Source organism: Pseudorca crassidens, chromosome 17 (genome assembly GCF_039906515.1).
Source record: "Pseudorca crassidens isolate mPseCra1 chromosome 17, mPseCra1.hap1, whole genome shotgun sequence".
Lineage (NCBI taxonomy): Eukaryota > Metazoa > Chordata > Mammalia > Artiodactyla > Delphinidae > Pseudorca > Pseudorca crassidens.
The window spans coordinates 15,772,027-15,798,156 of record NC_090312.1 but is presented as its reverse complement, the minus strand read 5'-3'; the positions used below and the strand labels follow the sequence as shown (position 1 = coordinate 15,798,156).

The window sequence follows — 26,130 nt, the reverse complement described above, 5'->3', positions numbered from 1 at the left end:
CACGGGACTAAGGGAAGGCTTTCTCCAAATTCATTGCATCATTCCAGGTTCACTTCTTTCTTTTGATCTGTGAGCAGCATTGCAGAGAGTATCTGAGGGTTCTGCAGGATACCAACTAATTTGAAGTTTTTAAGCCGGCAGAATTCCTTCTTGTTATTAATTTCCCCTTAGGCAGGAACAAGGAACGGTTGGCCACAACAAAGATGGCGGCAGCGGCCTCACACGGCAACGGCAACGTCGACGCCATTCATCAACGAGCGCGATATCATATAGTTCCGCCTTGCCGGTCAAACGTCACTTCCGGCCCCAGCCAGCGGCGAGCGCGCCTGTCTTCCGGCTTTGGGCTTGGATGTGCGGACGGAGGTGAGTGGTCTCCGAGTCTCGCGGAGGGAATCGCAGGAAATGCGGGGCCAGCAACATGGACAGGTCAGGCGGGGAGTCCGCGGCTGTTGTCGCAGTTGTGACTGAACCTCGGTATACCCAGCGATACAGGGAATATCTCGAGAAGCAGAAACTCCTGGAGGGACAGCACCGTGTGGAAAAGATGCCGGATGGCACCGTGGCGCTACCGGTGCTGGGAGAGGCCCTCACTGAGCAGCACCTGCGGGAGCTGAGGAATCGTGTGGCTCCAGGCAGCACCTGTGTGGTAACGCAGCTCCTGAATCCTGTTCCTTCAAAGAAGGCCCAGGCTTGTTCACCTGCCCAAAGGCTGTGTCTTGAGGTGAGTCGCTGGGTAGAGGGCCGCGGAGTGACGTGGTCAGCTCAGCTGGAGGCTGATCTGCCCCGATCTTGGCAACGACATGGCGACCTCTTGTTGCTGAGTGAGGACTGTTTCCAAGCCAAGCAATGGAGAAACTTGGAACCAGAACTCTGGGAGACGGTTGCCTCGGCACTTGGCGTCCAGCGTTTGGCCAAACGAGGGCGGGTGTCACCGGATGGCACTCGAACTCCAGCAGTGAATCTGCTGCTGGGCGACCATGGCTGGGTGGAGCATGTGGATAATGGGATCCGATATAAGTTTGACGTGACCCAGTGCATGTTCTCCTTCGGAAACATCACTGAGAAGCTTCGTGTGGCATCGCTGCCCTGTGCTGGAGAAGTGCTGGTGGATCTCTATGCAGGGATTGGTTATTTTACCTTGCCTTTCCTAGTTCATGCTGGTGCAGCCTTCGTCCATGCCTGCGAGTGGAACCCCCATGCTGTAGTTGCTCTGAGAAATAACCTTGAGCTCAATGGAGTAGCTGATCGATGCCAGATACACTTTGGGGATAACAGAAAACTGAAGCTCTCAAACATTGCGGACAGGGTGAACCTGGGGCTTATTCCCAGCTCTGAAGAAGGCTGGCCCATTGCCTGCCAAACGCTAAGACAGGATGCTGGAGGCATTTTGCATATTCACCAAAATGTGGAATCTTTCCCAGGGAAGACTCTCCAGCCTCCTGGAAGCAGTGAAATGGAAAAGGAGTATTGGTCTTCTCCTCAGCAAATGATCACCAACCAGTTGAAAAATGGAGCTGCCAGTGATTCTAGGAGAAAAATGCTGTCAGCCGCCACCAAGCCAGAGTGGCAAAGGTGGGCAGAAGCTGCAGCAACTCGAATTGCCACTCTTCTTCAACAGGTGTACGGGAAACCGTGGAAGACACAAATCCTGCACATCCAACCAGTGAAATCCTATGCTCCCCACGTGGATCACATAGTCCTGGATCTGGAATGCCGCCCCTGTCCTCTAGTTGGCTAGAGAAGGTGGATCCTGAGACAGGAGGATCTACGTGTGAGTGACCCTTAAAGCATCAACTCAGGCTGGGGCCTCACCCCTCTTGTCTCCTGGTAATCTATTTTAATATTTTGTTGCCCTAAAAGCAGGCTCTAAATCAATGCATATTATTTCATTTGTCTTCCATTAACACCCTACAGAATGAGCTACGTATCTGGAAGAAGTAGTGTGGCTCATTGAAATGAGGCCTGGCTGTGCAATTGTGAGTTCTGACCTCAGTTCTATCTAACCTGGGGTACATGGTTCCAGTATTCCTTTGGCCTTGAATTTTCTCATTTGCAAAATGAGGGATTCTTGGCCGGGTCTCACATGGCTGTCACCTAATAAATAGTTATACACAGGGCATTGGTTATTTTAGAGTGAAGGACGCAGTGCTGTTTCCAAAATCACTGCAGCTACAGTATGGAAATTCACCTGAGTGGGGCCAGGTTGGAAGCAGGGAGACGGACGAGGAGGCTTCTGTGGCGGTTCAGGCATGAGATGATGGTGGCTCGGACTAGGGTGGTGGCAGTGGGAGGTGAATGGATTTGAGAAGTAAAATCAATGAGTCTGAGCATTGGAGTCCAAAGCAAGGCATTCAAGTGGTGCTGCTTGGTTATGACTGACTAAATTAGGGAGGGAAGAGGACAAAAGTTACTCTAAATTACCTCCATTCGTCTACTTTAGCATTCCTAAATGAGTAGGTGCGGGGAGGGTGTGTCTTAGGTTTATTGTAGTAGAGAAAGTGTTAAGAATGACTGCTTTAAATGACAGGGCAGGGAAACTAGGTTTCCAGCCATAGCTAGTGCAGTAGCTGCCAATTGCTAGCTCATTTTTAAAGTTTGAATTAAAATCTTAGATTTTTACAGGCCTCAGACTCCCTTTCCATCTTCCTTCCCTGGCCGAGAACATCAGGGTCAACATAAGGAGCTCTAAGGAATGTGAGATACTGTGTTTTCCAAGCCTCCCCTTATTTTATGGCTGTCTGCCAGTGCCATTGTTTACTGTTGGAATGACTACATGTAAGGAATCACTGTTTACCTTTAGGATGACTAATTGTCAAGAATCAATTCTCAGACCTTTGTTTTGGTGCACTTTGAAGCCATCTGGGCTTGTTTTCCTCATGAAGGAAATACAGAAAAGTGTGGTTTGGGAGTTCCCTGGTGGCCCAGTGGTTAGGATTCTAGGCTTTCACTGCTATGGCCTGGGTTCAGTCCCTGGTAGGGGAACTGAGATCCCGCAAGCCGTGTGGCGAGGCCAAAAAAAGGAAAAAGGTAAAGTGTGACTTTATCAGGATTTTGATTGTACCTGGCATTTGTCTGGCTGCGGTTGGGCTGGGCTGCTTGTTCTCTTGCAGCAGTGCCAGTAAGGACAGGATTGGTGCTGCTTGTGTTGTTCTGGAAATATTAAATGCCTACCATCAACATGAGCCACAGGAAATATGAAGAGCCATTAGATACTGTCTCTGAGGAGCTCCCAAGCTAGCAACAGACGTAACACAAATGCTGCAAGAGTCAGAACGCAGTAAGTGCCGTATGAGTGATAGCTCGTTGTAGGAGTGTAAAGGTGGGGAAGGAAAAAAAGCTGAGAATTGAATGAGGAGGTCTTCAGAGAGCTAGTGTTTGAATTGGCTCTTAAAAACAGGGTGAGATTTTGTTAAGTGGAGTCTGATGCTGGTTGAAGAGACTAACAGGTGCCAGAGTTTGGAAGCTCAGAGTGTTTGGGGCGTGGCCATTAGATCAGTTTGGAACAGAAGCAGCAGTGAGAGATGTGCTGAAGGTGGGGGTCGCTGTAAGGATTAAAAAGAAGAGTGCCTAGTGCAGAGTAGGCCCCCAGGAAATGTTGGCTATCATGTGACCCCGCAGAGGGGGCCTGCTAGATTCCATTCCCATCCCACAGAACGGCCTTCTTGCCTTTGCCTTCATTTCACACGCTGGGTTTCTTCTCACACCTGTGCCTACAGCATCCTCTCCTCAAGCTAAAGATGCCAGGCGGGGTTTGAGCCAATCCAGGGGGAGAAACAGGGAGGAAGATGAGTCGGAGCTGCATGTCCAGGGGCTGAGGAATTAGCTTCCTGCCATAAGCTGTGGGAGAGGCGGCTGATGTCACGTGCACCCAAATGAATTCATTCAACTTGTTATACGTATCAGGCCCTGAGTGTTAGTGGGGAAGGAAGATTGACATGGGCTCTGCCTTCGTGGCATTTAGGTTCCACTCATTCAGCTCCTGGCTCCTCTACTTTCTATGTGACCTGAGGCAAGTCATGAATCTCTCATGATTTCGTTTCCTCGTCTGTATGCTGGAGTTAACAATTGAACATATCCTGAAGGAAAGTTGTTGGGTTTAAATGAGTTAACATATGTTAACTGTCATCACAGTGACTGGTATATCGTGGATATTTTAGTCTTTGTATGAGGGGAGCTACCATTTCCCAATTTGGCTGTGAGGGATTGCTGCACATCTGCTTTACTTACAGCAGAGTGACTTTATTTTGAAAGCCATTCACTGGTTTATTAGGATGTTCTGTGAATTTCCCCATCAGGCACTATGCGGAGGGCCAGGGACGTAGAGGTGAGTAAACCTGAGTCCTGCCCACAATGGAATCACCATCTGGTGACATGGACACAGATGAAGCAATGTCAGTACTGTGTACTAAGTGCACATATAGAAACAAGTGGGTTTTTACAGGCACATGTAGGATCTGGGTTCTGGGAGGTAGAGAGGGTGGCTGGGAAGGCGGGAGCAGGGATGCCTAAGCTGAGAGAGAGTGTGCAGAGTTACGTGTGATGGGAGAGAATAAGGGTCCCTTAATAAGCCTCTTCTCCACCTGAGTATATCCATTTACAGTACAGTTTTCTCCAAGCACTTGCTGGATGGCCTGACCTGGAAGAGACATTTAGTGGCACCAAGGAAAAAAGACTGAAGGGGTCAGGAGGCTCATGGCGTCCTTACAGATTCAATCCAGGAATTTGTAAAAGCTCTAAAGTCTTCCTTTGGGGGCATTAGTATTAGTTGCTGATTAATGTACCCACTTGATGGAGAAGTTGTGATTAAAAAACAATAATAATGATTTTATCAAACTCCCTCAACCGTGAGTTGCTCTATTCATTCACTCCATAATTTTAATAAATTACATGCATGTATTAATACACGAATATAATGTATATATTTAAAAGGTACAAACAGAGAAATTTAAAACGATGAGACACAAATATATAGAAAAAGCTTTTTTTTTTTTTTTTTTGAGGTACGCGGGCCTCTCACTGTCGTGGCCTCTCCCGTTGCGGAGCACAGGCTCCGGACGCGCAGGCTCAGCGGCCATGGCTCACGGGCCTAGCCGCTCCGCGGCACGTGGGATCTTCCTGGATCGGGGCACGAACCTGTGTCCCCTGCATCGGCAGGCAGACTCTCAACCACTGCGCCACCAGGGAAGCCCAGAACAAGCATTTTTAATTCAGTTTCTTCCACCCTGGGCACACGTGTGAGAAGAAACCCCAGTATATGTCACTCTGAACAGCCTCAAGGTGCAGCCACTTCACATGGGCAAGCCATAAGACTCGGCATTTTCAAATTAAACTATTATTTTAAATGATTAAAACTATTTTCATATTTTTAAAAGCATTTTTGAGTTTTGTTCTGGAATATAGTTAGGTTACTTGGAAACAGTTTGATCTTTTTGAGTCTTGCTTTTAAGCACTTGTTAGAGCAGCATATAGTCTAGGATTAATTTTTTTCCATTTTTGAAGCAAGACCTTTCTTCGTTCTCTGACGCCTTGTGAATTATGAGATTTTCCACTCTTGCTGTATGTAGGAACAGGAATTATCCACCACCCTGTGTGGTGTGAGCTCTGAGTATTTTTTCCTATAATCCTTTCTGGTGGGTCTTTTGTTGGCTGTTGGTAGTTTCCTATCATGTGGGCTGATCATTACTCAGCTGAAAACTTTTAAGGTAACAGTCGGCAGATCTCTGGAGTTCCCTTTGTGTGCGGCTTTCTCCTCCCTGGCATTCTACCCTGTGAACTCTACTTACTTGGGCTCCCAGGACTCACCTCCTCACCTCAGGGAGTTAGACTGCTGGCCTCCACTCCATCCTCATGCCACAGCCTGGAAAAGTTCCAGGCTGTAAGTTGGAGCAATTGTATGGCTCACCTGGTTTGTTTCCACCTCTCATGGACCATTGCTCTTCATCGCCTATGTCCGATGCCTTGAGGGCCGTTTCATAAATTTTGTCAGTTTTTTTTTTAAACTATTTAGAAGTTTATAATAATTGTTTTGACGTAAATGTACTAGCTTTCACAATCATTATTATTGATGAAATTCACTCTAGCAATAATATACATACTTCAGCTGACACAATGTTTCAACATGTAAAGCACAGAAGAATTTCTTGCTACAATTATGTTTAGAATGCTTACCTATATTATAAAATGAATATTAAAATATTAGCAGTGATATCTTTCTGATTAGATATAATAACTTGCAAGATTTCCTGACCAACAATCACACACAATTTCAGAGAGGCCAGAAACAGTGAGAAAATAGGTATTTGTCTCTTTGGGTTTTTAAAGGTCAAGGTTGAATCCAAGGTAAGTAGAAAATATTGAATATGAGGCTAAAACTGAATTTTGGCACGACACACACGTATTAGGTAGGTAGGTAGATACAGATGGATAGACTGTCCTAGTTTCCCTTTTTTTCTTTTAGTAATTGAATTTTATTTTAAGATCAAAGCTAAACGTACAGTTTCAAAATTCAAATAAAAGTAGCAAAACTTTATGGAAAAAACAAAGCAGTTCTGCAGCACCATGGTGAAGCAGCTGTCCTGCAGCTCCTTTCCCTTCACTTTGTGTGTCTACTTTCAGCACTATCAAATGGGCCTATGTGCCAAAGGAGATGCAGGACCTAACCTACATGTACCAACAGGAGCCGTGAGAGTCTGTTGAACTGGGTGCTGAGGGTGTGGGATGGGAAGCAGTTTGCATTCATATAGGACAGAGAACAGTACTTGCCCACCCTCTATCATAATATAGTCTGAAGAGATCTAGACCATCGCAACCTTCCACAGAATGTCACACTGACCTATTACATTCATGACATCATTACTACTTGGGCCAGGTAAACAATAAGTAGCTAGCATATTATACTCCCAAGGATAGGAAATAATCACTAATAAGAACAAGCAACCTTTTACATCAGTGAAATTTTTAGAGTCCAGTGGTCTGCTTGAGTGTCAAGATGTCTCCTTCGTAGTAAAGAACAAATTTTTGCATCTCACTCATTTTATCAATAATCGGCCACCAAGAATGCACACCAAGCTCCAGGCTGCTTTGTGGGAATTCAGAACTTGAGAATTCTGCTCCGACTCATATACTGGGTGACTGGAAGGCTGCCAGTCTTCAGTGGGATCCAGAGCACATAAAGGCTCTGTAGCAGGTACAGGCTGCAGTGTAATGAGCCCTATTGCATGGGCCATTCAATACAGGAGATTCTATGGGACAAGAGTATCTGTGATAAGCATAGCAGCCATGGGAGTTTATGGCAAGCTGCAACTGGAGGATCGCAAGGTAGACTTCTAGGCTCTGTAGCAAAGCCAAAGCATCTGCAGTGGGGAACCACACGTCATTCAAAAATGGCCCCTTGCATGCTGATGGGCCTTGGTAGGAACTGAGCATCTCATGGGACATCAAGTAACCCTTCATGAGCTAGGTTTTGTCAGACCCACCAAGTCGGTCCATCATAAGGTGGAAGCGGTACACCTGGGATCGGTGACAAGTAGGGCCAGGGGAAATGAATAGGCGATGGTCTAGACTCCCGTATCATACGTATAACACTTGAACCAGGGTCCCTCCCTCAGTTCACAACTGCGGCTGCTTGAGAGGCTCTTTTGTCTAGCTGATTCAGGACAAAAAAGCCCAAGCTAAGTTCACCAGTGGGTTTATTGGAATATGGGTTCAAAACTAAAATAGACTTCTGCCCTACAGCCCAAATCAGGAGTGCTGTTAAAAGACAGGTCAATTCTCCAAAAAGGCAGAATTTGGGGCAGTATTCCTGGTCATCCACTTTGTGTGGAAAAAGTAGTGGCTTGAAGTAAGAATATATCTTCTTGGAAGGTGGCAAATAAGTTGGCTAGATGATCAGGGGCCTGGCATGAAAAAGATTAGATCAGGGACAGGGAAGCCTGGAGAAGAAGCAGTGGAGAAATCTGCGGGATTCGGCACATGAGTAAAGAACTTTGTGTTGTATAACAACGCCTACCAGGATAATCCACCACAGAACAGGCACTCAACAACCAGGTAAACAGACTTGGCCAGTCCTTCAGCAACCGCAGCCACCAGCTGTCCCAGTACTGGCACAATGGGCTCATGTACATTGTCATGTCCCAGGGATGCAGGTGAGCAAGAGGTCAGCACGGCTTCCACTCACCAAGTGGCCACTCCCTCATGTTCAGCACTGAGCCCTTGATACAATAGCATCCCTCAAGGAAACCAAGCAGCTACTTGGTAGCAAGTTGATTACATTGGGCGCCTATCCTGGAAGGACAGTGACTGACCTTTACTAGAACCTTCCTGTCTCCAGGTATGAGTTTGCCTTTCCTATCCACAAGATGTTGGCTAGACTACTTGTCCAAGGGTTTACAAGTGTTTGATCCATCAATATGTATCCTGCATAATATTGCCTTTGACGTAGGGACCTACTTTACAGCAAAGGACTGTTTCATGACCATGGGGTTCACTGGTCCTATCACATACTCCAGAACCTAGAAAATGCTGGCCCGGTGGAGTGGTGAAAAATCCTTTTGAAACTTCAGCAAAAGCTTGGAAGATGTGAAGATGGGATGCCGTCCCCCAGGACTCAGTATACTAAATCAAACTCATTATATAGTGCCATGTCCAGTATAGAGAGAAAATGCAAGTCTGGGAATGAAAAGGTAGAAATAGAATTCCCCTTGTAGGCTAAATAATGGCCCCCAAATACGTCCGTGTCCTAATACCCAGAACCTGTGAATATGTGATCTTACATGGTAAAAGGGACTTGGCAGGTGTGATTAAGATGGGGAGAATAGCCTTGATGATCCAGGTGGACCCAATATAATCTCAGAGGTCCTTGTAAGAGGGAGATGGGAGCAAGTAGTAGGAGATCTGATGACCAAAGCAGGATGGAGTGATGTAAGGAAGAGACCATGAGCCAAGGAATGTAGGCAGAGCCTCCAGAAACTGAAAAAGGCAAATGGATTCTCTCCCAAAGCCTTAAGGAGAAACGCAGCCTTGCTGACACCTTGATTTTAGATTTCTGATCGCCATAATTTAAGAGAATAAATGTGTTGTTTTAAACCACTAAGTTTGTGGTGATTTATTATAGCAGCAGTAGGAAATTAATACACCCACTTTCTGTCTCCACTGATTCATGTGCTTCCCATCCCCACAACTCTGCTCTAGAGCAACGCTCCTCAGCCTTTTTGGCACCAGGGACCGGTGTCGTGGAAGACAGTTTTTCCACGGACGGGGGGGAAGGTTCAGGCGGTAATGTGAGCGATGCAGAGAGGCGGATGAAACTTGCTCACTCGCCAGCCGCTCACCTGTTGTGCGGCCCGGTTCCGGCCCGGGGGTTGGGGACCCCGGCTCTAGAGGGCTGCTTCCTATCAGGGGAACTGTTTCATCAGGAGACACAATTAATAGATCCATTAAACTTTAACCTATGAGGTTTCCCAGTAATTTGAGGCTCCTTGTGCCAAGAGACCAGCAGACAAGAACGAATCACCATCCTGGCTGGAGTAATTGAACCTGATCAGGAGGAAGTGGAGTTACTGACAATGCGGGCAGAAAGGAATGTACTTCACACTCATTGCGTCTGCTAGGCTGTCTCTTTGATACTTCCCTACCCTATATCAGGAGTAAAATGGGCAACTTCCAAAATGGCAGAATAAGGACCTCCAAAAACTGGCTCTTCCATAAAAAGCAATGAGAACACTGGCAAAAATTGTCAAAATCAACCTTTTCAGAATTCTAGAAACTAAAGGCTTGCGACAATCTAAGGAGCATTCATTCAAGAAAAACAGCTAAGTCTTGATTAAAAAGGAAAGCTTCTGGCATTTTAACTTGCTCTATTCCCAGCCCCTCACTTATAATACAATGTTAAATTGTTCCTAATTTTAGGGAGAATGCCTGTACTGTGTTTGACCATTAAGTTATATGCTGTCCTTAGGTAGTATCCATAGAGTCCCATTATAGTGCTGTTTTTAAAAAAATCATCCTTTTTCCACTGCACTGTAGTGTCACTTTTATGATAAATCAGGTGATTGTATATGTGTGGGTCTATTTCTAGACTTTCTCTTCTGTTCCATGGGTCAGTTTTTCTATCCATGTACCACCAATACCATCTTGTCTAAATTAGAGCCTTAGAATAAGTCCTGATATGATACTGTAAATCATTCAACTTTATTCTTTAAGATTGCGTTAGTTATTCTTGATCTTTTGCATTTTCTTACGGATTTTAAAATCAGCTTGTCAATTTTTTGAAAAAAAGTCCTACTGAGATTTTTTTTGGGGGGAGGAATTACATTGAACCTATAAGGTAAAGTTGACATCTTTGCAATATTGCATCTTTCACCTTGAAGCTTTTGTTCTACTCATTTGGGTGTAGCTATGAAATGAGAAGTGGTTATCAGAAGCCTGGATGACAGGATCCCGTCCAGGGTGAAGGATCCTGTATTTCCCGTCTGTCAGAGGGATACTATATCCATCTTCTCTAGGCTCCCTGCCTTGACAGATGTTTTTAACTTAGTATTACTTGTACTCTTCCTCTCAGCAGTATCTAATCCCTCAGATTATTCTTAACCATCACCTTAGATGACTAACATATTTGAGCCTATCATATATTTATATCCTAATATAAATTCAGTACCACTGAATGGTTATCACATATAACAACCCACACTAATAAACAGTATCTTCACAGTACTAACACAGTATGTATCATAGGGGTTCCAATGAGTATTTCTCCTAAAATCTGTTTACCATATACCATACTAAGTACCTAAAACATGTTGTTTTAATTTGTGTAACAAGCATGAGCAGTTACTTGCAGAGGATCAGATCTTAGGCTGTGGAATCTGAAAAGTGTGAGTTAGAAACCTGCCACTCTTAATTGCCTGTGTCCTTGGACAGGTTTGTGGAGGATTAAATTGGATAATACATGTTATATGTTTTGTATCTTATCTGACATTATTAACCTTTTTTTCTCTTTTTCCCAGATGAGGATACTGAAGATTAGAGCTTAAGTACATTGTCTAGAGACAGAGAACTAGTGAGAAGCAGAAGTGGGTAAGCATACTGCCAGGCATATAGAAAGTGCTCAGTAAATGTTGAATGAATGAATGAATGAATGAACCAAAGTCAGTCAGTATGTACTCAACGTTGACTCCAAATGCCACTATATTCTCTCATGTTTCCTTTGTTAACTAAACAACAACAGAATCTTCCTATTCATTTGGCATTTACAAAACAAGAAAATTCAAATAGCTGAATTTCCATGAGCACATCTGAAATTTACTTTAATGAATGAGAAAAACTATGAAGTAATTTAGGATCAGAGATTATTTTCCAAGTAGTTCCCAAGGTCTGAGATAAAGTTATGGTGTGTATTTATCCTTTTTGGGGCTATCAATACCTACCCTTCTTCCAGCATCCCCACCTTCCATTTGAAGGAAATACAAAATACGTTGGCAGGGAGAGCTGGGGTGGGTAATTCTAAGTGCTTGTTTCCTGCTGCTTTCTCCCACTAAGGAAGCTGCTTGTACCTGCCCTCTGGTACAGCTTGGGTACAGATACATGGTCCAATAAGCTTGACCAATTGCATAGTCACTCTTGGAACCTGAAATTCTGAAGAATAATTAAAATAATTCTTTAATAAATTCCCTTTTTGCTTAAGATAGCCCAGAATCAGTTCCTGTTGCGTGTAACAAAGACTTGGCTGATGTAAATATCAACCGAAAATTGAAACTAGTTTTTACACATTCTACATCTAAAGGCTTTTTAGAGGTACTAAAAGGCTTCTGAACCATTAAAGCCAAATGAACAGATTGTTATTTTTGAACATGGGTAATTTATGAATACACACACACACACACACACACACACACACACAGCTACCCCACATACTGTTCTGGGTAGACTCAATTTAATATATACCTGAGTTGTGCAACATTCAAATCAATGTAGAAGCCAAAGAGATTAGATTCAGTGAATTGCAGCTATTTCTTTGAAAGCTTATCTTTTATCTTAAAAATCCCTAAAAGCATTCTAAAAACTACCTCATTAATGTAAATTTAGATTTAAGGTAGTATTTTAAAGTACTTGCCAGGATCTTATTCATACCTTCATTTTATAGATAGGGAGAGTGAGACCTAGTGAGTTTAAAGAGACATGCTTGAAGTCATATAAGATAACTGTGCCACCACTCCTGAAAGTTCTGGGCCCAAGGTGGAATTTAGTTTTAATTAGAAATTCTTATACTAATAGAATTTGTGCATCAAATTAAGATCAGAAACTGTTAAAACATGGATAGGCAAGAAAGTATAGAGGAGGGACAAAAATCTTTTCCTTCCTAGGTTCTGTGGCTGGGGCCCTGGAAATTAAACCAATAAAATAAAGATTAACAAGAGAAACACGAGAGTTTATTAACTCATGCCATGCACATACGTCCAGGAGAAACTAAGTGTTGAATAACTCAAAGAGGTGGCTACAATTCGGGGCTTATATAGCATCTTAACAAAGAACAATGCATTGTAGAGAAGTGATAAAGGAAAAGGGGTTTAGGCTTTTGGGGTGGCAGACTGTGGGAAGGTGAATGGGGGGAAACTAATGGATAAGGATTAGCTTAATAAGCTTTGCCAGTGATTGAGTCTAAGAGTCGTCCTCTTCTTGGTAAGGGAGAGGGAGACACCTTTACCAATAGAAATTTATGTCCTATTTTCAGGCAAATGGGAAGGAGGGAAGTGTTGAGCTGGAGAGCTTTTTGTTTGTTCCTGCTGTTTCTCAACTGTCTTCAGTTCAAAATAATCATGTCAAAGTAACATATTTTGGGGTGGCATGTTCTGATCCTCTACAAAAACAAAAAAGTATGGCCTCTTCTGCCCTGAGAAGGAAAGAAGGCACTGACTGTGTGTTCTTACCTCAAAGATTAGAAACAAAGACAGAGGTCAGAGTTCTTGCCCTTAAGTCACATTAGTAATGAGTTCTTGGTACTTCCCTGGTTGCCCAGTGGTTAAGAATTCCCCTGCCAGTGCAGGGGACACTGGTTGGAGCCCTGGTCCGGGAAGATCCCACATGCCGCGGAGCAACTAAGCCCGTGCAGCACAACTACTGAGCCTGCACTCTAGAGCCCGCAAGCTATAACTACTGAGCCTGCGTGCCAGAACTACTGAAGCCCGCACACCTAGAGCCCGTGCTCCGCAACAAGAGAAGTCACTGCAATGAGAAGCCTGCGCATCACAATGAAGAGTAGCCCCGGCTCGCTGAAACTAGAGAAAGCCCCCGTGCAGCAACAAAGACCCAACGCAGCCAAAAATAAATAAAAAACCAAAAAAAAAGGGTTCTTGCCCTTGACATTAGTATAATGTGGCCGACCACGGTCCGCAGTTCTGCCTAATCGGGTAGTAGATAGAAAGGATGATGTGCAAAGAGATGAGAGGGATGTTTTTCTCGGTAGCGCCTACCACTCCAAGCCCAATACCACGAAGGGTGCCCGCTCCATACACCGCACGCAGCGACGCCTCCGACAGGCGGCCTTGTAGCATCTTCCTCGGAAGGTCGACCGCTCAGACCCGGCTTCCCGGTGGGGTGGAGTAGCTCTGGCAGGCGGCGCCCTTTGGCTCTCCTCCTGCCAAGCAGTTCTAAATCATGTTTATGGGACGTTTAATGGGCTCTAATAAAGCAGCTAATAATTCCCTCCCGACGAAGCAGTGACTGCCTCACACGCCAACGCCTTTGCGGGTGAGGCGCCCACCCTGAGGCTGGAGGGCGCGGCTGCCCAACAGCGCCTGCGCCACTGGGTGGCGCCAAAAGCAGCAAAGGCGGCCCCGGCTCCGGAGATGGGCGGAAACCATGGCAACGATAGGGACGTCTGCTACGCCGAGCGTGGTGACCGCGAGGGGAGCGCCCCTAGCGCCGTATTATGACGCGAGCGTCGGCGCGCGGCTTCCGCGGTCTCGCGTGACCGCGGGAGCAGCCTCCGGGCCTGGCAACAGCAGCAACTGCAGAGGCGGGCGGGCGAGGTCAAGATGGTGGCTCCACGGGCGGGGGAGGCGGTGGAGGGAGGAGGAGCCAGACCATAGCCAGCCGGAAACACCGACACCCACAGGCCTCCCGGGAGCCGCCGCTGCTGCCTCCGCCGCCGCCTCCGCCGCCTGCTCCAGCTCGAGAGACGCGAGCGGGCGGCGGGGCGGGCCGTGAGAGAGACACGAGAGGAGGGAGGGCGGGGGCGGAGTCGCCCGCCTTCGCCTCCGCCCCCGGCCGCCGTCCCGGACCCTGCCCCGCGCGGCTCTACCCGGCCCGCCCAGCCCCGGTGTGGCAGCGGCTTATGGCGGCGCTGGGGCCCCCGGAGCAGCAGGTGCGGATGGCCCATCAGCAGGTCTGGGCGGCGCTCGAAGTGGCGCTCCGGGTGCCCTGCCTCTACATCATCGACGCCATCTTCAACTCCTACTACGATTACAGCCAAAGCCGGTTCTGCATCGGGCTCCAGATCTTCCTCCGGCTCCTTGGTGAGGGGGACGGGGTAGCCTGCGTCCGGGGACGGCTCCGCGGGCCGAGACGTGCAGGAAGGAGAGGGCAGCCGAGCGCAGGCCGTGGGGTGTGTGTATGTATGTATGTGTGTGTGTGTGTACGTACTAGTTTCGCGGGCCGAGACGTGCAAGAGGGAGAGGGCAGCCGCGCGCAGGCGGTGGTGTGTGTGTGGGGGGGGTGTGTGTGTGTGTGTGTGGTGTGTGTGTGTGTGCGCGCGCGCTAGTTTCGTTTCCCCCCTGGGGGCGTCTTTGCGGGCCGGACGGGAGGAGGAGATGACATTTGTCTCAGAGTTGACAGCGGAGTGGTCCTCCCTGCGAGTCAGTCTCCTGTTCATTTTTGCCTCTGAGCGAGGGCGGGGAGAAAGCAGCGAGGTGTGAGCATGCGGCTCTGTGCCTGCTGTTTCTCTAGGGGAATGAGTGCTTGACCGCGTTCTATGCGACAGCCTTGGAAAAACAGCAACTCTGCTTACGTTTTTGATCTCGCCGTGTGTGACCTTGGGCTCGTCGTGCCGAGGCCTGGGCCTCAGTTTCCCCCTTTCCAAAATGCAGGGTACTCGTATGTTGTCATTTAAATGACATCCAAACGAAAGAGAATGTCAGACCTTGAAACTGTTAGAAAAATCCTCACGAAGAAGGCGATACTTAAAACGAGTCCTAAAATTTTCCATGAATAGAGAAGAAGGTATTGAGAACGGTTATAAAAACGTGGCTAGGAAGTGATAAGACTTGAAAATCAGTGTCTTGGTTGCATATGAATGGAGTGTTAAAAGAATCTTATACTTCACTCCCCATTTTCACTTGCATTACCAGAGTGAGAAGGATTTACGCTTAAAAGAAGTTTTTGAGTAATTGAAACGTGGCAAATTTTGTTGATGAGGTAATTCTTGTGTTAGTTTTTAGTGAGGCTGTGCTTTTGAAGTGTTGCTGAGGACGAGCTGATGGTGAGATCCTTACCAAGCCTTTCTGAATTAGGAGCCATCTGTTGCTGCTTTATTCCTACTCTTTAAAAAAGTGGTAATGTTGAGTTTTGTTTATAACAACACTTTACATTTGTTTGGTACTTTACTTGTGCAGTGCCTTTTCACTGGTATTATCTAACCTAACGTTCAAAAATCCCTCAAAGGAGGGTGGGTGGTGTTATTCTCATTTTACAAATGAGGAAACTGAGAGATAGAGGTTAAGTGTTTTGCTTTTGATACACGGCAAGTAATTGGTTGCCAGCACCTGGGCTTAACAATCTTCTGGCATGGTTCGTCTTCCTCCTCAGTACAGCTGCAGTCCAGATACAGAATGCTATAATAATGATTATATGCTAGATCTTAAAACTAACAGATGTGAACGTGATGTTCTTTAGCACAAGACTTCTCAGTAACCCACCAGCTACTTAATCCCAGCCATCCTGCTTACCACTGCAAAATGTAATGCCCTCTTATTTGTGGCAAAAATGGAGCTGTGTGATTTCTAATGTATAGGAATAGCGAATCATTATGTTGTACACCTGAAACTAATACAATGTTATCTATTGATTATACCCCAATAAAAAAAGAACATTAGCTAGCTTTAATGTTTTGTACTTAACATATTTTGTTTAATTCTGATAGTCAGGGAATACAAGTGAGGTTAGTTAAATAATGTTACAATGAAATTAATAAGAATGGGGACCTGTTGGGAAAGCATTTTATTCCTGCCAGTTAGAAGTCACTCATTATGATCATAAATTAACAGGCAGTTGCTTGTCTCATTATAGAAAGGTGGTCCCAGCTGAGCCTGATAGATCCCAACCCCTCCCCACGGTACCTCTCCACGTTAATTGATGACATGCATGCAGTCAAGACCTGTGCTGACTCCTGGGTTGGGGAGACTGAGAAATGGAGAACACTGATCACTTCTATTCCTGAACCCCACAGGAGAAGAGAGAGTTTGCTAGAGAGAGAGCAGAGGCTCTAGGGAACTTTATGAAATTTGGGATTACCAAGTGTAGTTTTGGGCACTGAATAACCAAATGTATTGTAACATGGACTCGAGGGTGGTAGGAGGGGCTTTCCCTGCTTCTGCTTTGAGAGGAGGGAGGAGGCCATGGTGGAGGAGCTGGAAAAAAGAAACCAAAACAAAACTGGGTTTGAGAGGATTCACATACTCATTTTGCCAGTAGTGTAGCCACTGTCTTGAGTGTTGTTCTGGCATGTAACTACAGAGCCTCTGAGAGCCCCTTGGGGACCAGGTGCTTTAATGCATTGTGCTCAGAGTTGAGCTTCAGGCTAGGGAGCTTTAAAGGAGTATTTTCTTTAATTAAATCTTTTGTAGTTTAAGAACACTGAATAAAGTAATCTGGTGTTTTCCTTGTACTATATCCATGCTTCTTATTTTTGTAGTAAATCATGGAAGTTTGCATTTGAGAGGTTAAAGAAGAATGTGACCTCAGGCAAGTTACACCTGCTCTGTGCCTCCCTTTTCTTATCGGTACCTTTTTAAAGATGGATCATAATGGTGTATCTCTCTTATAGAGTGTTAAGGGCAATAAATAAGGACATAAGTTCTTGTAACAGTACCTGGAACCTAGTAAGGGCCATTTAATTGTTAGCTACTGGTAAACATGGTAGCTTTAAAAAAATTTTTTTAATACTTCAATTAAGACCATACTGTGTTACAGATATTTCAGTTTTTGGAAGTCATCAGCACAATGTTGGTGCTGTTTATTTGAAAATTTTGATCCCAGAGTATTCTCTGGGTCAGACTTTATGAGAGATACAAAATATTTTCCCAATCTATCATTTGACTGCTCCTCACATTATGGCAGTGTAATTATGCTAATTTATGACATTTGTAAGAATGATAAAATTATTAAAAACTGGTTTTGGTGGTAAAAAATTTCATCCTGAATAAAAACAAATGTCTTAACTATTTGAGGACCATTCGATGAAGCATCTTATTTGTTATGGAAAGTGACAGGTTGTGTGTAAAAGATACCAAAGGATGGTTGAAATCAATTGTTCTATCTGGTTAGTTTTTTAATAATTGTAGACCTCTCTGTGCTACTGTATATAAATCTCAAAATTTGTCACTCTCACCTTTTTCCTTAAAATGGAATTGTAAACATGGAAATCTATTCTGTATCCAGTTTTATTTAGTGTCTGAAGAATTTTGTCTCCTACCCCTACAAAAAACTATTACTACACTATACTTTTATTTGGTATCAAACTAATAAGAGAATTTCAGCAAGTCAGAATATAAAGCATCTCATTTTGGAGATCCAAATAAGGTCATATCACAATATATATAACTTTTAAGAATATTAAGCTATTCTTAGGAGGTGTTCAATGCTAAATGAAATGCAGCCCATTGCAGTGTAATGCTGAATTAACAAGTCTAAATCCAAGGCAGAAAATGCAAGCATAGGAGTTTGTTTTAATAGTATTACTCATATAATGACAATTCATTGAAGTGGAAAGTCCTTTCTAAACATAAAAGAAAATCCAGAAGTTACAAGGGTAAATTTGAGTACATAAAAATGAAAAACTTCTTTATGAAAAAATTCTTTTTTTACAAAGATTCTTAAAAATGACACATTAAGGGGAAAATATTTGCATCATATTTAGTTGAAGTACTAATAAAAGTTTTACTCTGTCAATAAGAAAAACTTATACTCCCAGAGAAAAATGGGCCCAGGATAAGCATTTCACAGTAAATGAAATGCACATGGTCAATAAGCAAAACAAAAATTACTCAGCCTTATTTATAATTTAACAAATGTAGTTAAAACAAAATTTCACTTATGAGATTCGTGAAGAATTCAAAGTTTGAATAAAAACTAGTTTGGCAGAAGTATGGGGAAATAGATGAAGTTAAACAATTTTTGTAAGGTGTTATTTCTATGTAAAGCCATTTGGTGCTATCAACTAAAATTCATCGTATACCTTTTGACTCACAATTCCAGTTCTGAGAACTTGGCCTGAAGATATAGTTGTGCAAAAACTGTTGGCAAGGGTATTCATTGCAGCATTGTTGGTAATAACAAAACAAAAACAAATTGTTAATCTAAATGTCTATTGAAAGAGAATCTGTTCATTGTACAATATTATCAGTTTCAGCCATGCAATGAAATTGTTGAAAACAATGAGATAGTTATTTTTGGTGCTGTAGAAAGAACTCAGAAAACCTGTGAAGTGAAGCAGTAGTAATTATGACTGCATTGGGATAGCCTTAGGGGTTCTCAGCAGAGATACCGTTGACATTTTAGATGGGATAATTCTTTGGTGGGGGCGTGGGGACTGTGGCCGGATGACTGGAGGGGAAGGGAGGGTGTGTAAACTGATCCTGGTTGAGAACTACTGAGGTGGACAAATAGACCAGTAAATAGCACAGAATAGAAAGCCCAGAAACAGACCACCCATGTATGTAGAGAAACTTGATGTGTTTCAGAGGTAGAATTGGAAGTATACAATACATTGAGGTAAATACAGACTATTAAGTTAGTGGTTATTTATTCACGTGAAAAAAATTATACTGGATCCCTACCTCACATCAATATATAAATAGTTCGGACTTCCTGGTGGCACAGTGGTTAAGAATCCACCTGCCATTGCAGGGGACACGGGTTCAAGCCCTGGTCCGGGAAGATCCCACATGCCGCAGAGCAACTAAGCCCGTGCACCACAGCTACTGAGCTTGCGCTCTAGAGCCTGTGACACACCTACTGAAGCCCCTGCACCTAGAACCCGTGCTTTGCAACAAGAGAAGCCACCACGATGAGAAACCCGCGCACCTCAACGAAGAGTAGCCCCTGCTCACCGCAACTAGAGAACGCCCGCGTGCAGCAACAAAGACCCAACACAGCCAAAATAAATAAATAAATTTATAAAATATATATATAAATAGTTCTAAATGGATTAATATCTAAATGTGAAAAGGAGAACTTTAAAAGTTTTAGAAGAAAATACAGATTTTTTTTTTTTAGGGTTAGAGTAAGGGAAAAGTTCTTTAGAAATATGTAAAAGCAAATGTATTAAATAATGATTGATAAGTTCAATGATATTAAAATTAAAACCCTCCGTTAATCATAAGCCAGCATCAGAAAGTGAAAAGAGCGGCCACACATCTGGAGAAGATATTTGCATTACAGATAACTACAAAGAGTCTGTAGTCAGAATATTTTTTAAATGACTACAATTCAATAAGGAAAAACAACTCCGTAAATAATTGAGCAAAAGATAAACTGGCAATTCACAGAGGAAGAAACATTGAATGGTCAGTAAATCGAAAGGTGCCCTCTTTGATGAGTAATCAGAAATGTAATTTTTAGAAAAGGTTAAAAAACTCCACTATTATAATGAGATCTCCTTTGGGTAAAAGGCAAAAATAAGTATTTATCCATGAATGTGTGCTTATTTATGCAAAACTTGGTTAACTTTTCATTTAATACCTATAGGGTTGAACTTTTAAAAAAATATCATGTTCCTGTATTTCTTTTTAATAAACACATAGTTAAAAATTTAATTTAAAAGCAAAATTTATCTTATTAACAAAAAACTTAGAATACCCTTTTTTTAACCTAAAGTAAGAGTTTGATAGAAAAATTTTCTTTATGCTATAGTTTGTCAAGTACACCTACAGACTGACATCCCAAGATGTACATCCCAAGATGTTTTATTTGCTTTGTTCTATATTTCATTGCATATGGTTCTCTTGGGAGTAATGTAGTTAAAACATTTTTGTACTGTTCCGTCTTTATTCTGTCAGGCATTGAAATGTTTTTCCACAGCTTGCTTTAGATTTTATATTAAAGGTATTTAAGGTACCTGGGGAGTTATGTCTTATTTCCTTCTAATTTTTAGTCCCCAACTTCCAGAAAGGTTAAGGGTATGAATGGACTTTACACATAAAAGAATTAAACACTTTGCTGTGTAACATGCATGGTGGTTTCTTTTTTGTTTTCAGCTTGTTTTGTTTGCTCATTTTTGGTAATCCAAATTGAAAAGGCCCTGAACTCTTTCATGAATTGAGTTCATATATATCTTCAAAGCTCTGAATTGATTTTGATACCTGCCATTTTCCTACCTTGAGCACTTTAGTGAGGCTCTCTGATCACTGGAGAATTGGATCCCTGAATTGTGATTCCAGTTAATTCTATGCACCACTGTCCCAAGGTGATTTTTCTTTATAAAGTAGCATTTATATATAGCCTTGATTACTTGTTGCAGGTCACTCTTAAATCCTAATGAGGAAACTGTCCTGGGGCTTAATTTACTTAGGCCTACAGGTTAAATATCAAGAGTTGCATGTCTGAAGTTGTGAAAATGCAATGAAACTTTGATATTATTGACAACACTTCCCAAAGGCCATGAGAGGGAATATTACTTGAGAGATTTGGAAAGTTGACTTTTTTTTCCTGTGAAATGAGAGCTGATTCTACATTCCATACACAGGAACATGAGTATAAAGGAAAAATTTAAGAATTTTAAAAATTAAAATAATTTTAAATAATAAACAATAATAAAATTAAAATAATTTTATACTATTCTTGAAATGTTTGGTCATTATTAAATCTTGGGGAATAATTTTAATCAAGAAAGAGTAGTATCAGGGGCTTCCCTGGTGGCACAGTGGTTAAGAATCTGCCTGCCAGTGCAGGGAACATGGGTTCGAGCCCTGGTCCGGGAAGGTCCCACATGCCAGGGAGCAACTAAGCCCGTGTGCCACAACTACTGAGCCTGCATGCCATAACTACTAAAGCCTGCACGTCTAGAGCCCGTGCTCCGCAACAAGAGAAGCCACTGCAATGAGAAGCCCGCGCACCGCAAGGAAGAGTAGCCCCCGCTCACTGCAACTAGAGAAAGCCCGCGCGCAGCATCGAAGACCCAAAGCAGCCAAAAATAAAAATAAATAAATAAATTTAAAAAAAAGATTAAATGGAGACAAATCAACTTTAGGGGTGTTTACTTTTAAAAAAAAAAAAGTATCAGATTGTTACTTGCTAGGAGACATCCAAACTTTGAGGTAGTCTCACTACACTATTTGTCTATCACACTCTCTTTTGTCCAGAAGTATTTCTAAAACCCAAATAATTCCTTAATCTGTGTAAAAATAAGCATCGGGGAAAAAAAGCTATTAGAATAAAAAGATCTGGTTATAAGTTACAGCACAGTTCATGAATATTCACAAGTAAAGATTAATGTACCACTTTGTGAATAGCAAGTTAAAAATAATTTACAGTCCCTGCTTGACTTTCTCCCTTTTAAAAAGTAACATAATAGAACTGAAGTTATCATGGTTTTGTTTTGACGCATTTTAGGAGATTAAGTTTTGTTTCAGGAAAAAATACTTTTGTTTTTCTGTGTAGAGAAAGTAGGATTACATATGGCATATGGTGGCTGAGTAAATTCCATTTCCTGTTACCTTCCACAGGAAGGGTTTCTAAACCTGCTCAAAAAAAAAAGCCCATTTTCTGTTGAAAGGGCTCTTTGGGAGGATTATTAGTGGCCCACTTGTTCAGCGAATTGGGTGGTTCTTGCGCAGAGGTTGATGTATCTTCCAGGTGATTGTTTTCTTTTGTTGTCCTTTTCACAAATGACCTGACAAATAGGCACAGGATAAAATTTTAAGTTTGTGGGCAAAGTCATCATTTGGAGGAACTTGGCCCTTGCTTTTAACTGCAGTAGATTGTGGAATGGCTCTATTGTATTATGCAGTGTTGGTCTTGGTTGCATGCTGAAATCAGATGGATAGATAGATGGATGTTTAATTTGGAGTTTGTCACTTTTTCGGTACTCCAAGGTCCGATTTCTCAGCTTTGTCTTACCTTTTCATAGGTTTCAATTTCCAAGTGGGCTGTATTTTATGGTTGCCTTTAAAAATAGAACACAGAATTCAACAGAAACGTTTATTTCCCCAATTATTTTATTTTCTACAAAATATTTCGGGATCTATAGATGTAAAAGGCAGGATCCTTGCTTGCTAGTAGGTACCTACTCAGATAACTACAAACTTCAGTGTCAGGTGGTGTATGAGTATTAGGAGTTTCACCAAGTTCTGTAGATGTGCTGAAGGAACAGTCAGTATCAGGAAGTGGGTTTGTAGGATGGGTAGGATTTGAACAGTCAGGGATTTGGGAAGTTGATGGGGCCGTTCTGCCAGGCAAAGAGAAGAATGTAAATACAGCTGTAATCATGGCAGAGAAGAAGGGGTATGTTTGGGAAAGAAATCTGGAGCATTGGTGTGTGTGTTGGGAGGATTATTACTTTAAAGCAAATTGGGTCCTTGAATGTTAGGACAAGGAGTGTAGGTTTTAATTGATAGTAATTTCAGAGCTGCTGCAGTATTTTGAGCAGAGACATGAAAAAAGGCAATTTGGTGACGGCTTGTAGATGGATTTGGATGAGAGAGTTTTCAGAGACAGACTAATAGGTGGGTGTCACTGAGAAAAGGAAGGTATAGGTATTAGTAAAATTTGTCACTGATTGTCAAGAGTTTGAGGATGAGGGGCTAGAGGTGCTGTTAGGAGAATAACAATGGTACCTCTGACTGACATTGGAAATCGCGAGGAAGAGCTGTTTGAGGTGAGAGTAGGTTCAGTAGGTTTTAGAAGTTTTGGGTGTTGCAGTTGTAATGTAGAAGTGTAAGTAGGTGAATATTTGGGTGTGGTTCCCATAGCTGAAACCTTGGATAATAATGTTTATCGTAATCTCACTTAAAAATTTGTCAGAGCACCAAGAAAGATGGTGCTGGATGCACAACAGACTATACATTGGTTGCTTACGGGGGGGGGGGAGGGGGAAGATTTATTAAAACGTGTGGTTTTCTGAATGTTACTTTTGTAATTTGAAGAACAGTAAAAAGGGTTGACTATTTGAAGAAAAAGATTCAAACATACAGGAAAAAGGAAACTTGGAGGAAATGTCTGGTATCTGAGGAAAGTATGTACAGAAAAAAAGTGAATTTGGACCTGAAGGAGAATGCTCAAATTTAAGGAGCAGAAAAAATAAGAGCCAGCAGGAGTTCAGTTTGAGTAAAAGCAGGAATTAGGGGTAAGTGTGAAACTTAAACTTGATTTCCTAAAGAACACGTTTGAGAAAAAGAAATCTCAGATTTAATAGGAACAAGTTTTCCATTTGGGTTACTTTTAATTCTTAATGTTTTTGTAATGGAATTATCTTAAATATTTTTAATTATGAATATGTTCTTTCAGGTTTCAAACTTCTTAAACTGTATATCATGACAAACTCATCTTGAAGATAATTTAGTAATTTGGACATATACTACTACCTGAATTACTTTGGAAATTAGAAAATAAGGGGTAGGATTTTTAAGGATGTTTGATCTGTCCTGTTGAACTTTGACTTTACAAAAAACATTTATTGGCCTTTAAGCCTAAATTGTATTCAGGCTTAACATTCATCAGTTTGAAAATATTCATACTTCCTTACTAAAGGAAGAATATCATAACTGTTAGTGGAAAAAACATTCTTTAAAAATGTTTCATTCGAATGTCCTTTCTTTTTTTTTTAGGTATATTTGTATCCAGTATTGTTCTGATCTTGTCACAGCGATCACTTTTCAAGTTTTACATGTACAGCTCAGCCTTTCTATTAGCTGCAACTTCAGTGTTGGTAAATTATTATGCTGCTTTGCACATTGACTTCTATGGTGCCTACAACACATCAGCTTTTGGAATTGAGCTGCTTCCTCGAAAAGGGCCCTCGCTGTGGATGGCACTCATCGTTCTACAGCTAACATTTGGAATTGGATACATTACACTACTCCAAATTCATTCCGTCTATTCACAGTTAATTATTTTGGATCTCTTGGTTCCTGTAATAGGCTTAATCACAGAGCTACCATTACACATCCGAGAGACTTTAGTTTTTACCTCTTCCTTGATTCTCACGTTAAATACAGTGCTTGTCTTGGCAGTGAAACTTAAGTGGTTTTATTATTCCACAAGATACGTTTATCTTTTAGTAAGGCACATGTATCGAATTTATGGATTACAGTTATTAATGGAGGACACATGGAAGAGGATTCGTTTCCCAGCTGTACTGAGAGTCTTTTGGCTAACAAGAATTACAGCTCAGGCTACGGTATTAATGTACATTTTAAGGATGGCAAATGAAACTGATTCCTTCGTTATTTCTTGGGATGATTTCTGGGACCTCATTTGTAATCTTATAATTAGTGGATGTGATTCTACACTCACTGTACTGGGCATGAGTGCTGTAATTTCCTCAATAGCCCATTATTTGGGTCTTGGAATATTGGCCTTTATTGGATCAACTGAAGAAGATGACAGGCGGCTTGGCTTTGTAGCACCTGTTTTATTTTTTATTTTGGCTCTTCAGACTGGTTTAAGTGGGCTAAGACCAGAAGAGAGACTTATTCGCTTAAGTAGAAACATGTGCCTTTTATTAACAGCAGTTCTGCATTTCATCCACGGAATGACAGACCCTGTATTAATGTCTCTCAGTGCCTCTCATGTGTCATCTTTTCGTAGACATTTTCCTGTGCTCTTTGTCTCTGCTTGCCTGTTTATTCTTCCTGTTATACTCAGTTACGTTCTTTGGCATCACTATGCACTAAATACATGGTTGTTTGCAGTTACAGCCTTTTGTGTGGAACTCTGCTTAAAAGTAATTGTTTCTCTCACTGTTTATACGTTATTCATGATTGATGGCTACTATAATGTCCTCTGGGAAAAGCTTGATGATTATGTCTACTATGTTCGTTCAACAGGCAATATTATTGAATTTATATTTGGAGTGGTAATGTTTGGAAATGGGGCTTATACTATGATGTTTGAGTCAGGAAGTAAAATTCGGGCTTGTATGATGTGCTTACATGCCTATTTTAACATCTATTTACAAGCAAAAAATGGCTGGAAGACATTCATGAATCGTAGAACTGCTGTAAAAAAAATTAATTCACTTCCTGAAATAAAAGGGAGCCGCCTACAAGAAATAGATGATGTATGTGCAATCTGCTATCATGAGTTTACAACATCTGCTCGTATTACACCATGTAATCATTATTTCCATGCACTTTGCCTTCGGAAATGGCTGTACATTCAAGATACTTGTCCGATGTGCCATCAAAAAGTGTACATTGAAGATGATACCAAGGATAATTCAAATATATCTAACAACAATGGATTTATCGCACCCAATGAAAATCCAGAGGAAGCTGTAAGAGAAGCTGCTGCTGAATCTGACAGGGAATTGAATGACGACAGTTCAGACTGTGATGACGACGCTCAAAGAGAAAGAAATGGAGTGATTCAGCACACAGGCACAGCAGCTGAAGAACTGATTAACGATGATACTGATTAAAATAAGCATTTACTAATCATTGAGGTATTTGTTTAAAATTCAGTTCATCCAAAATGGAGTAATATGCTTCACTTCAGTGTGTAACCAAGCACAAAAACAGTATCAATGTTGAATCTGTGAATGGTTTTCCGTTTACTGTGATGTGCTACTGTAAATATACCTCTTCAATTACTTCTGGTCTCTTTAGTGACCTATTTAAATTTGTGTACATTATTGTACATAGAATAAAATTTTCACATTTTTATGACAAATTTGAACAAATAACTTTTTAATAGATGTAATAA

At 42.2% G+C, this 26,130-nt stretch overlaps 1 protein-coding gene across 7 annotated transcripts; it reads left to right on the top strand.

The window, feature by feature from the left end:
- Positions 1-256: 256 nt before the first annotated feature.
- RNF139 (ring finger protein 139) lies at positions 257-26,097 on the top strand. 7 transcript variants are annotated; one of them, XR_010936170.1, is made up of 3 exons: positions 257-1,771; positions 11,004-11,073; positions 12,728-13,705. XR_010936170.1 is itself a non-coding variant. In XM_067711315.1 (2 exons), the coding sequence occupies exon 1, from the start codon at positions 419-421 to the stop codon at positions 1,736-1,738; it is 1,320 nt and encodes a 439-aa protein (XP_067567416.1). In that variant the 5' UTR covers positions 258-418; the 3' UTR covers positions 1,739-1,771; positions 1,915-4,842. The 7 variants fall into 7 exon arrangements, 2 of the variants coding, with proteins under 2 accessions (XP_067567416.1, XP_067567415.1); XR_010936169.1 differs by lacking the exons at positions 11,004-11,073; positions 12,728-13,705 and adding exons at positions 1,915-1,976; positions 4,601-4,842 and having other exon boundaries at positions 258-1,771; XR_010936168.1 differs by lacking the exon at positions 12,728-13,705 and adding an exon at positions 24,033-24,051 and having other exon boundaries at positions 259-1,827.
- The last annotated feature ends 33 nt before the right edge of the window (positions 26,098-26,130 follow it).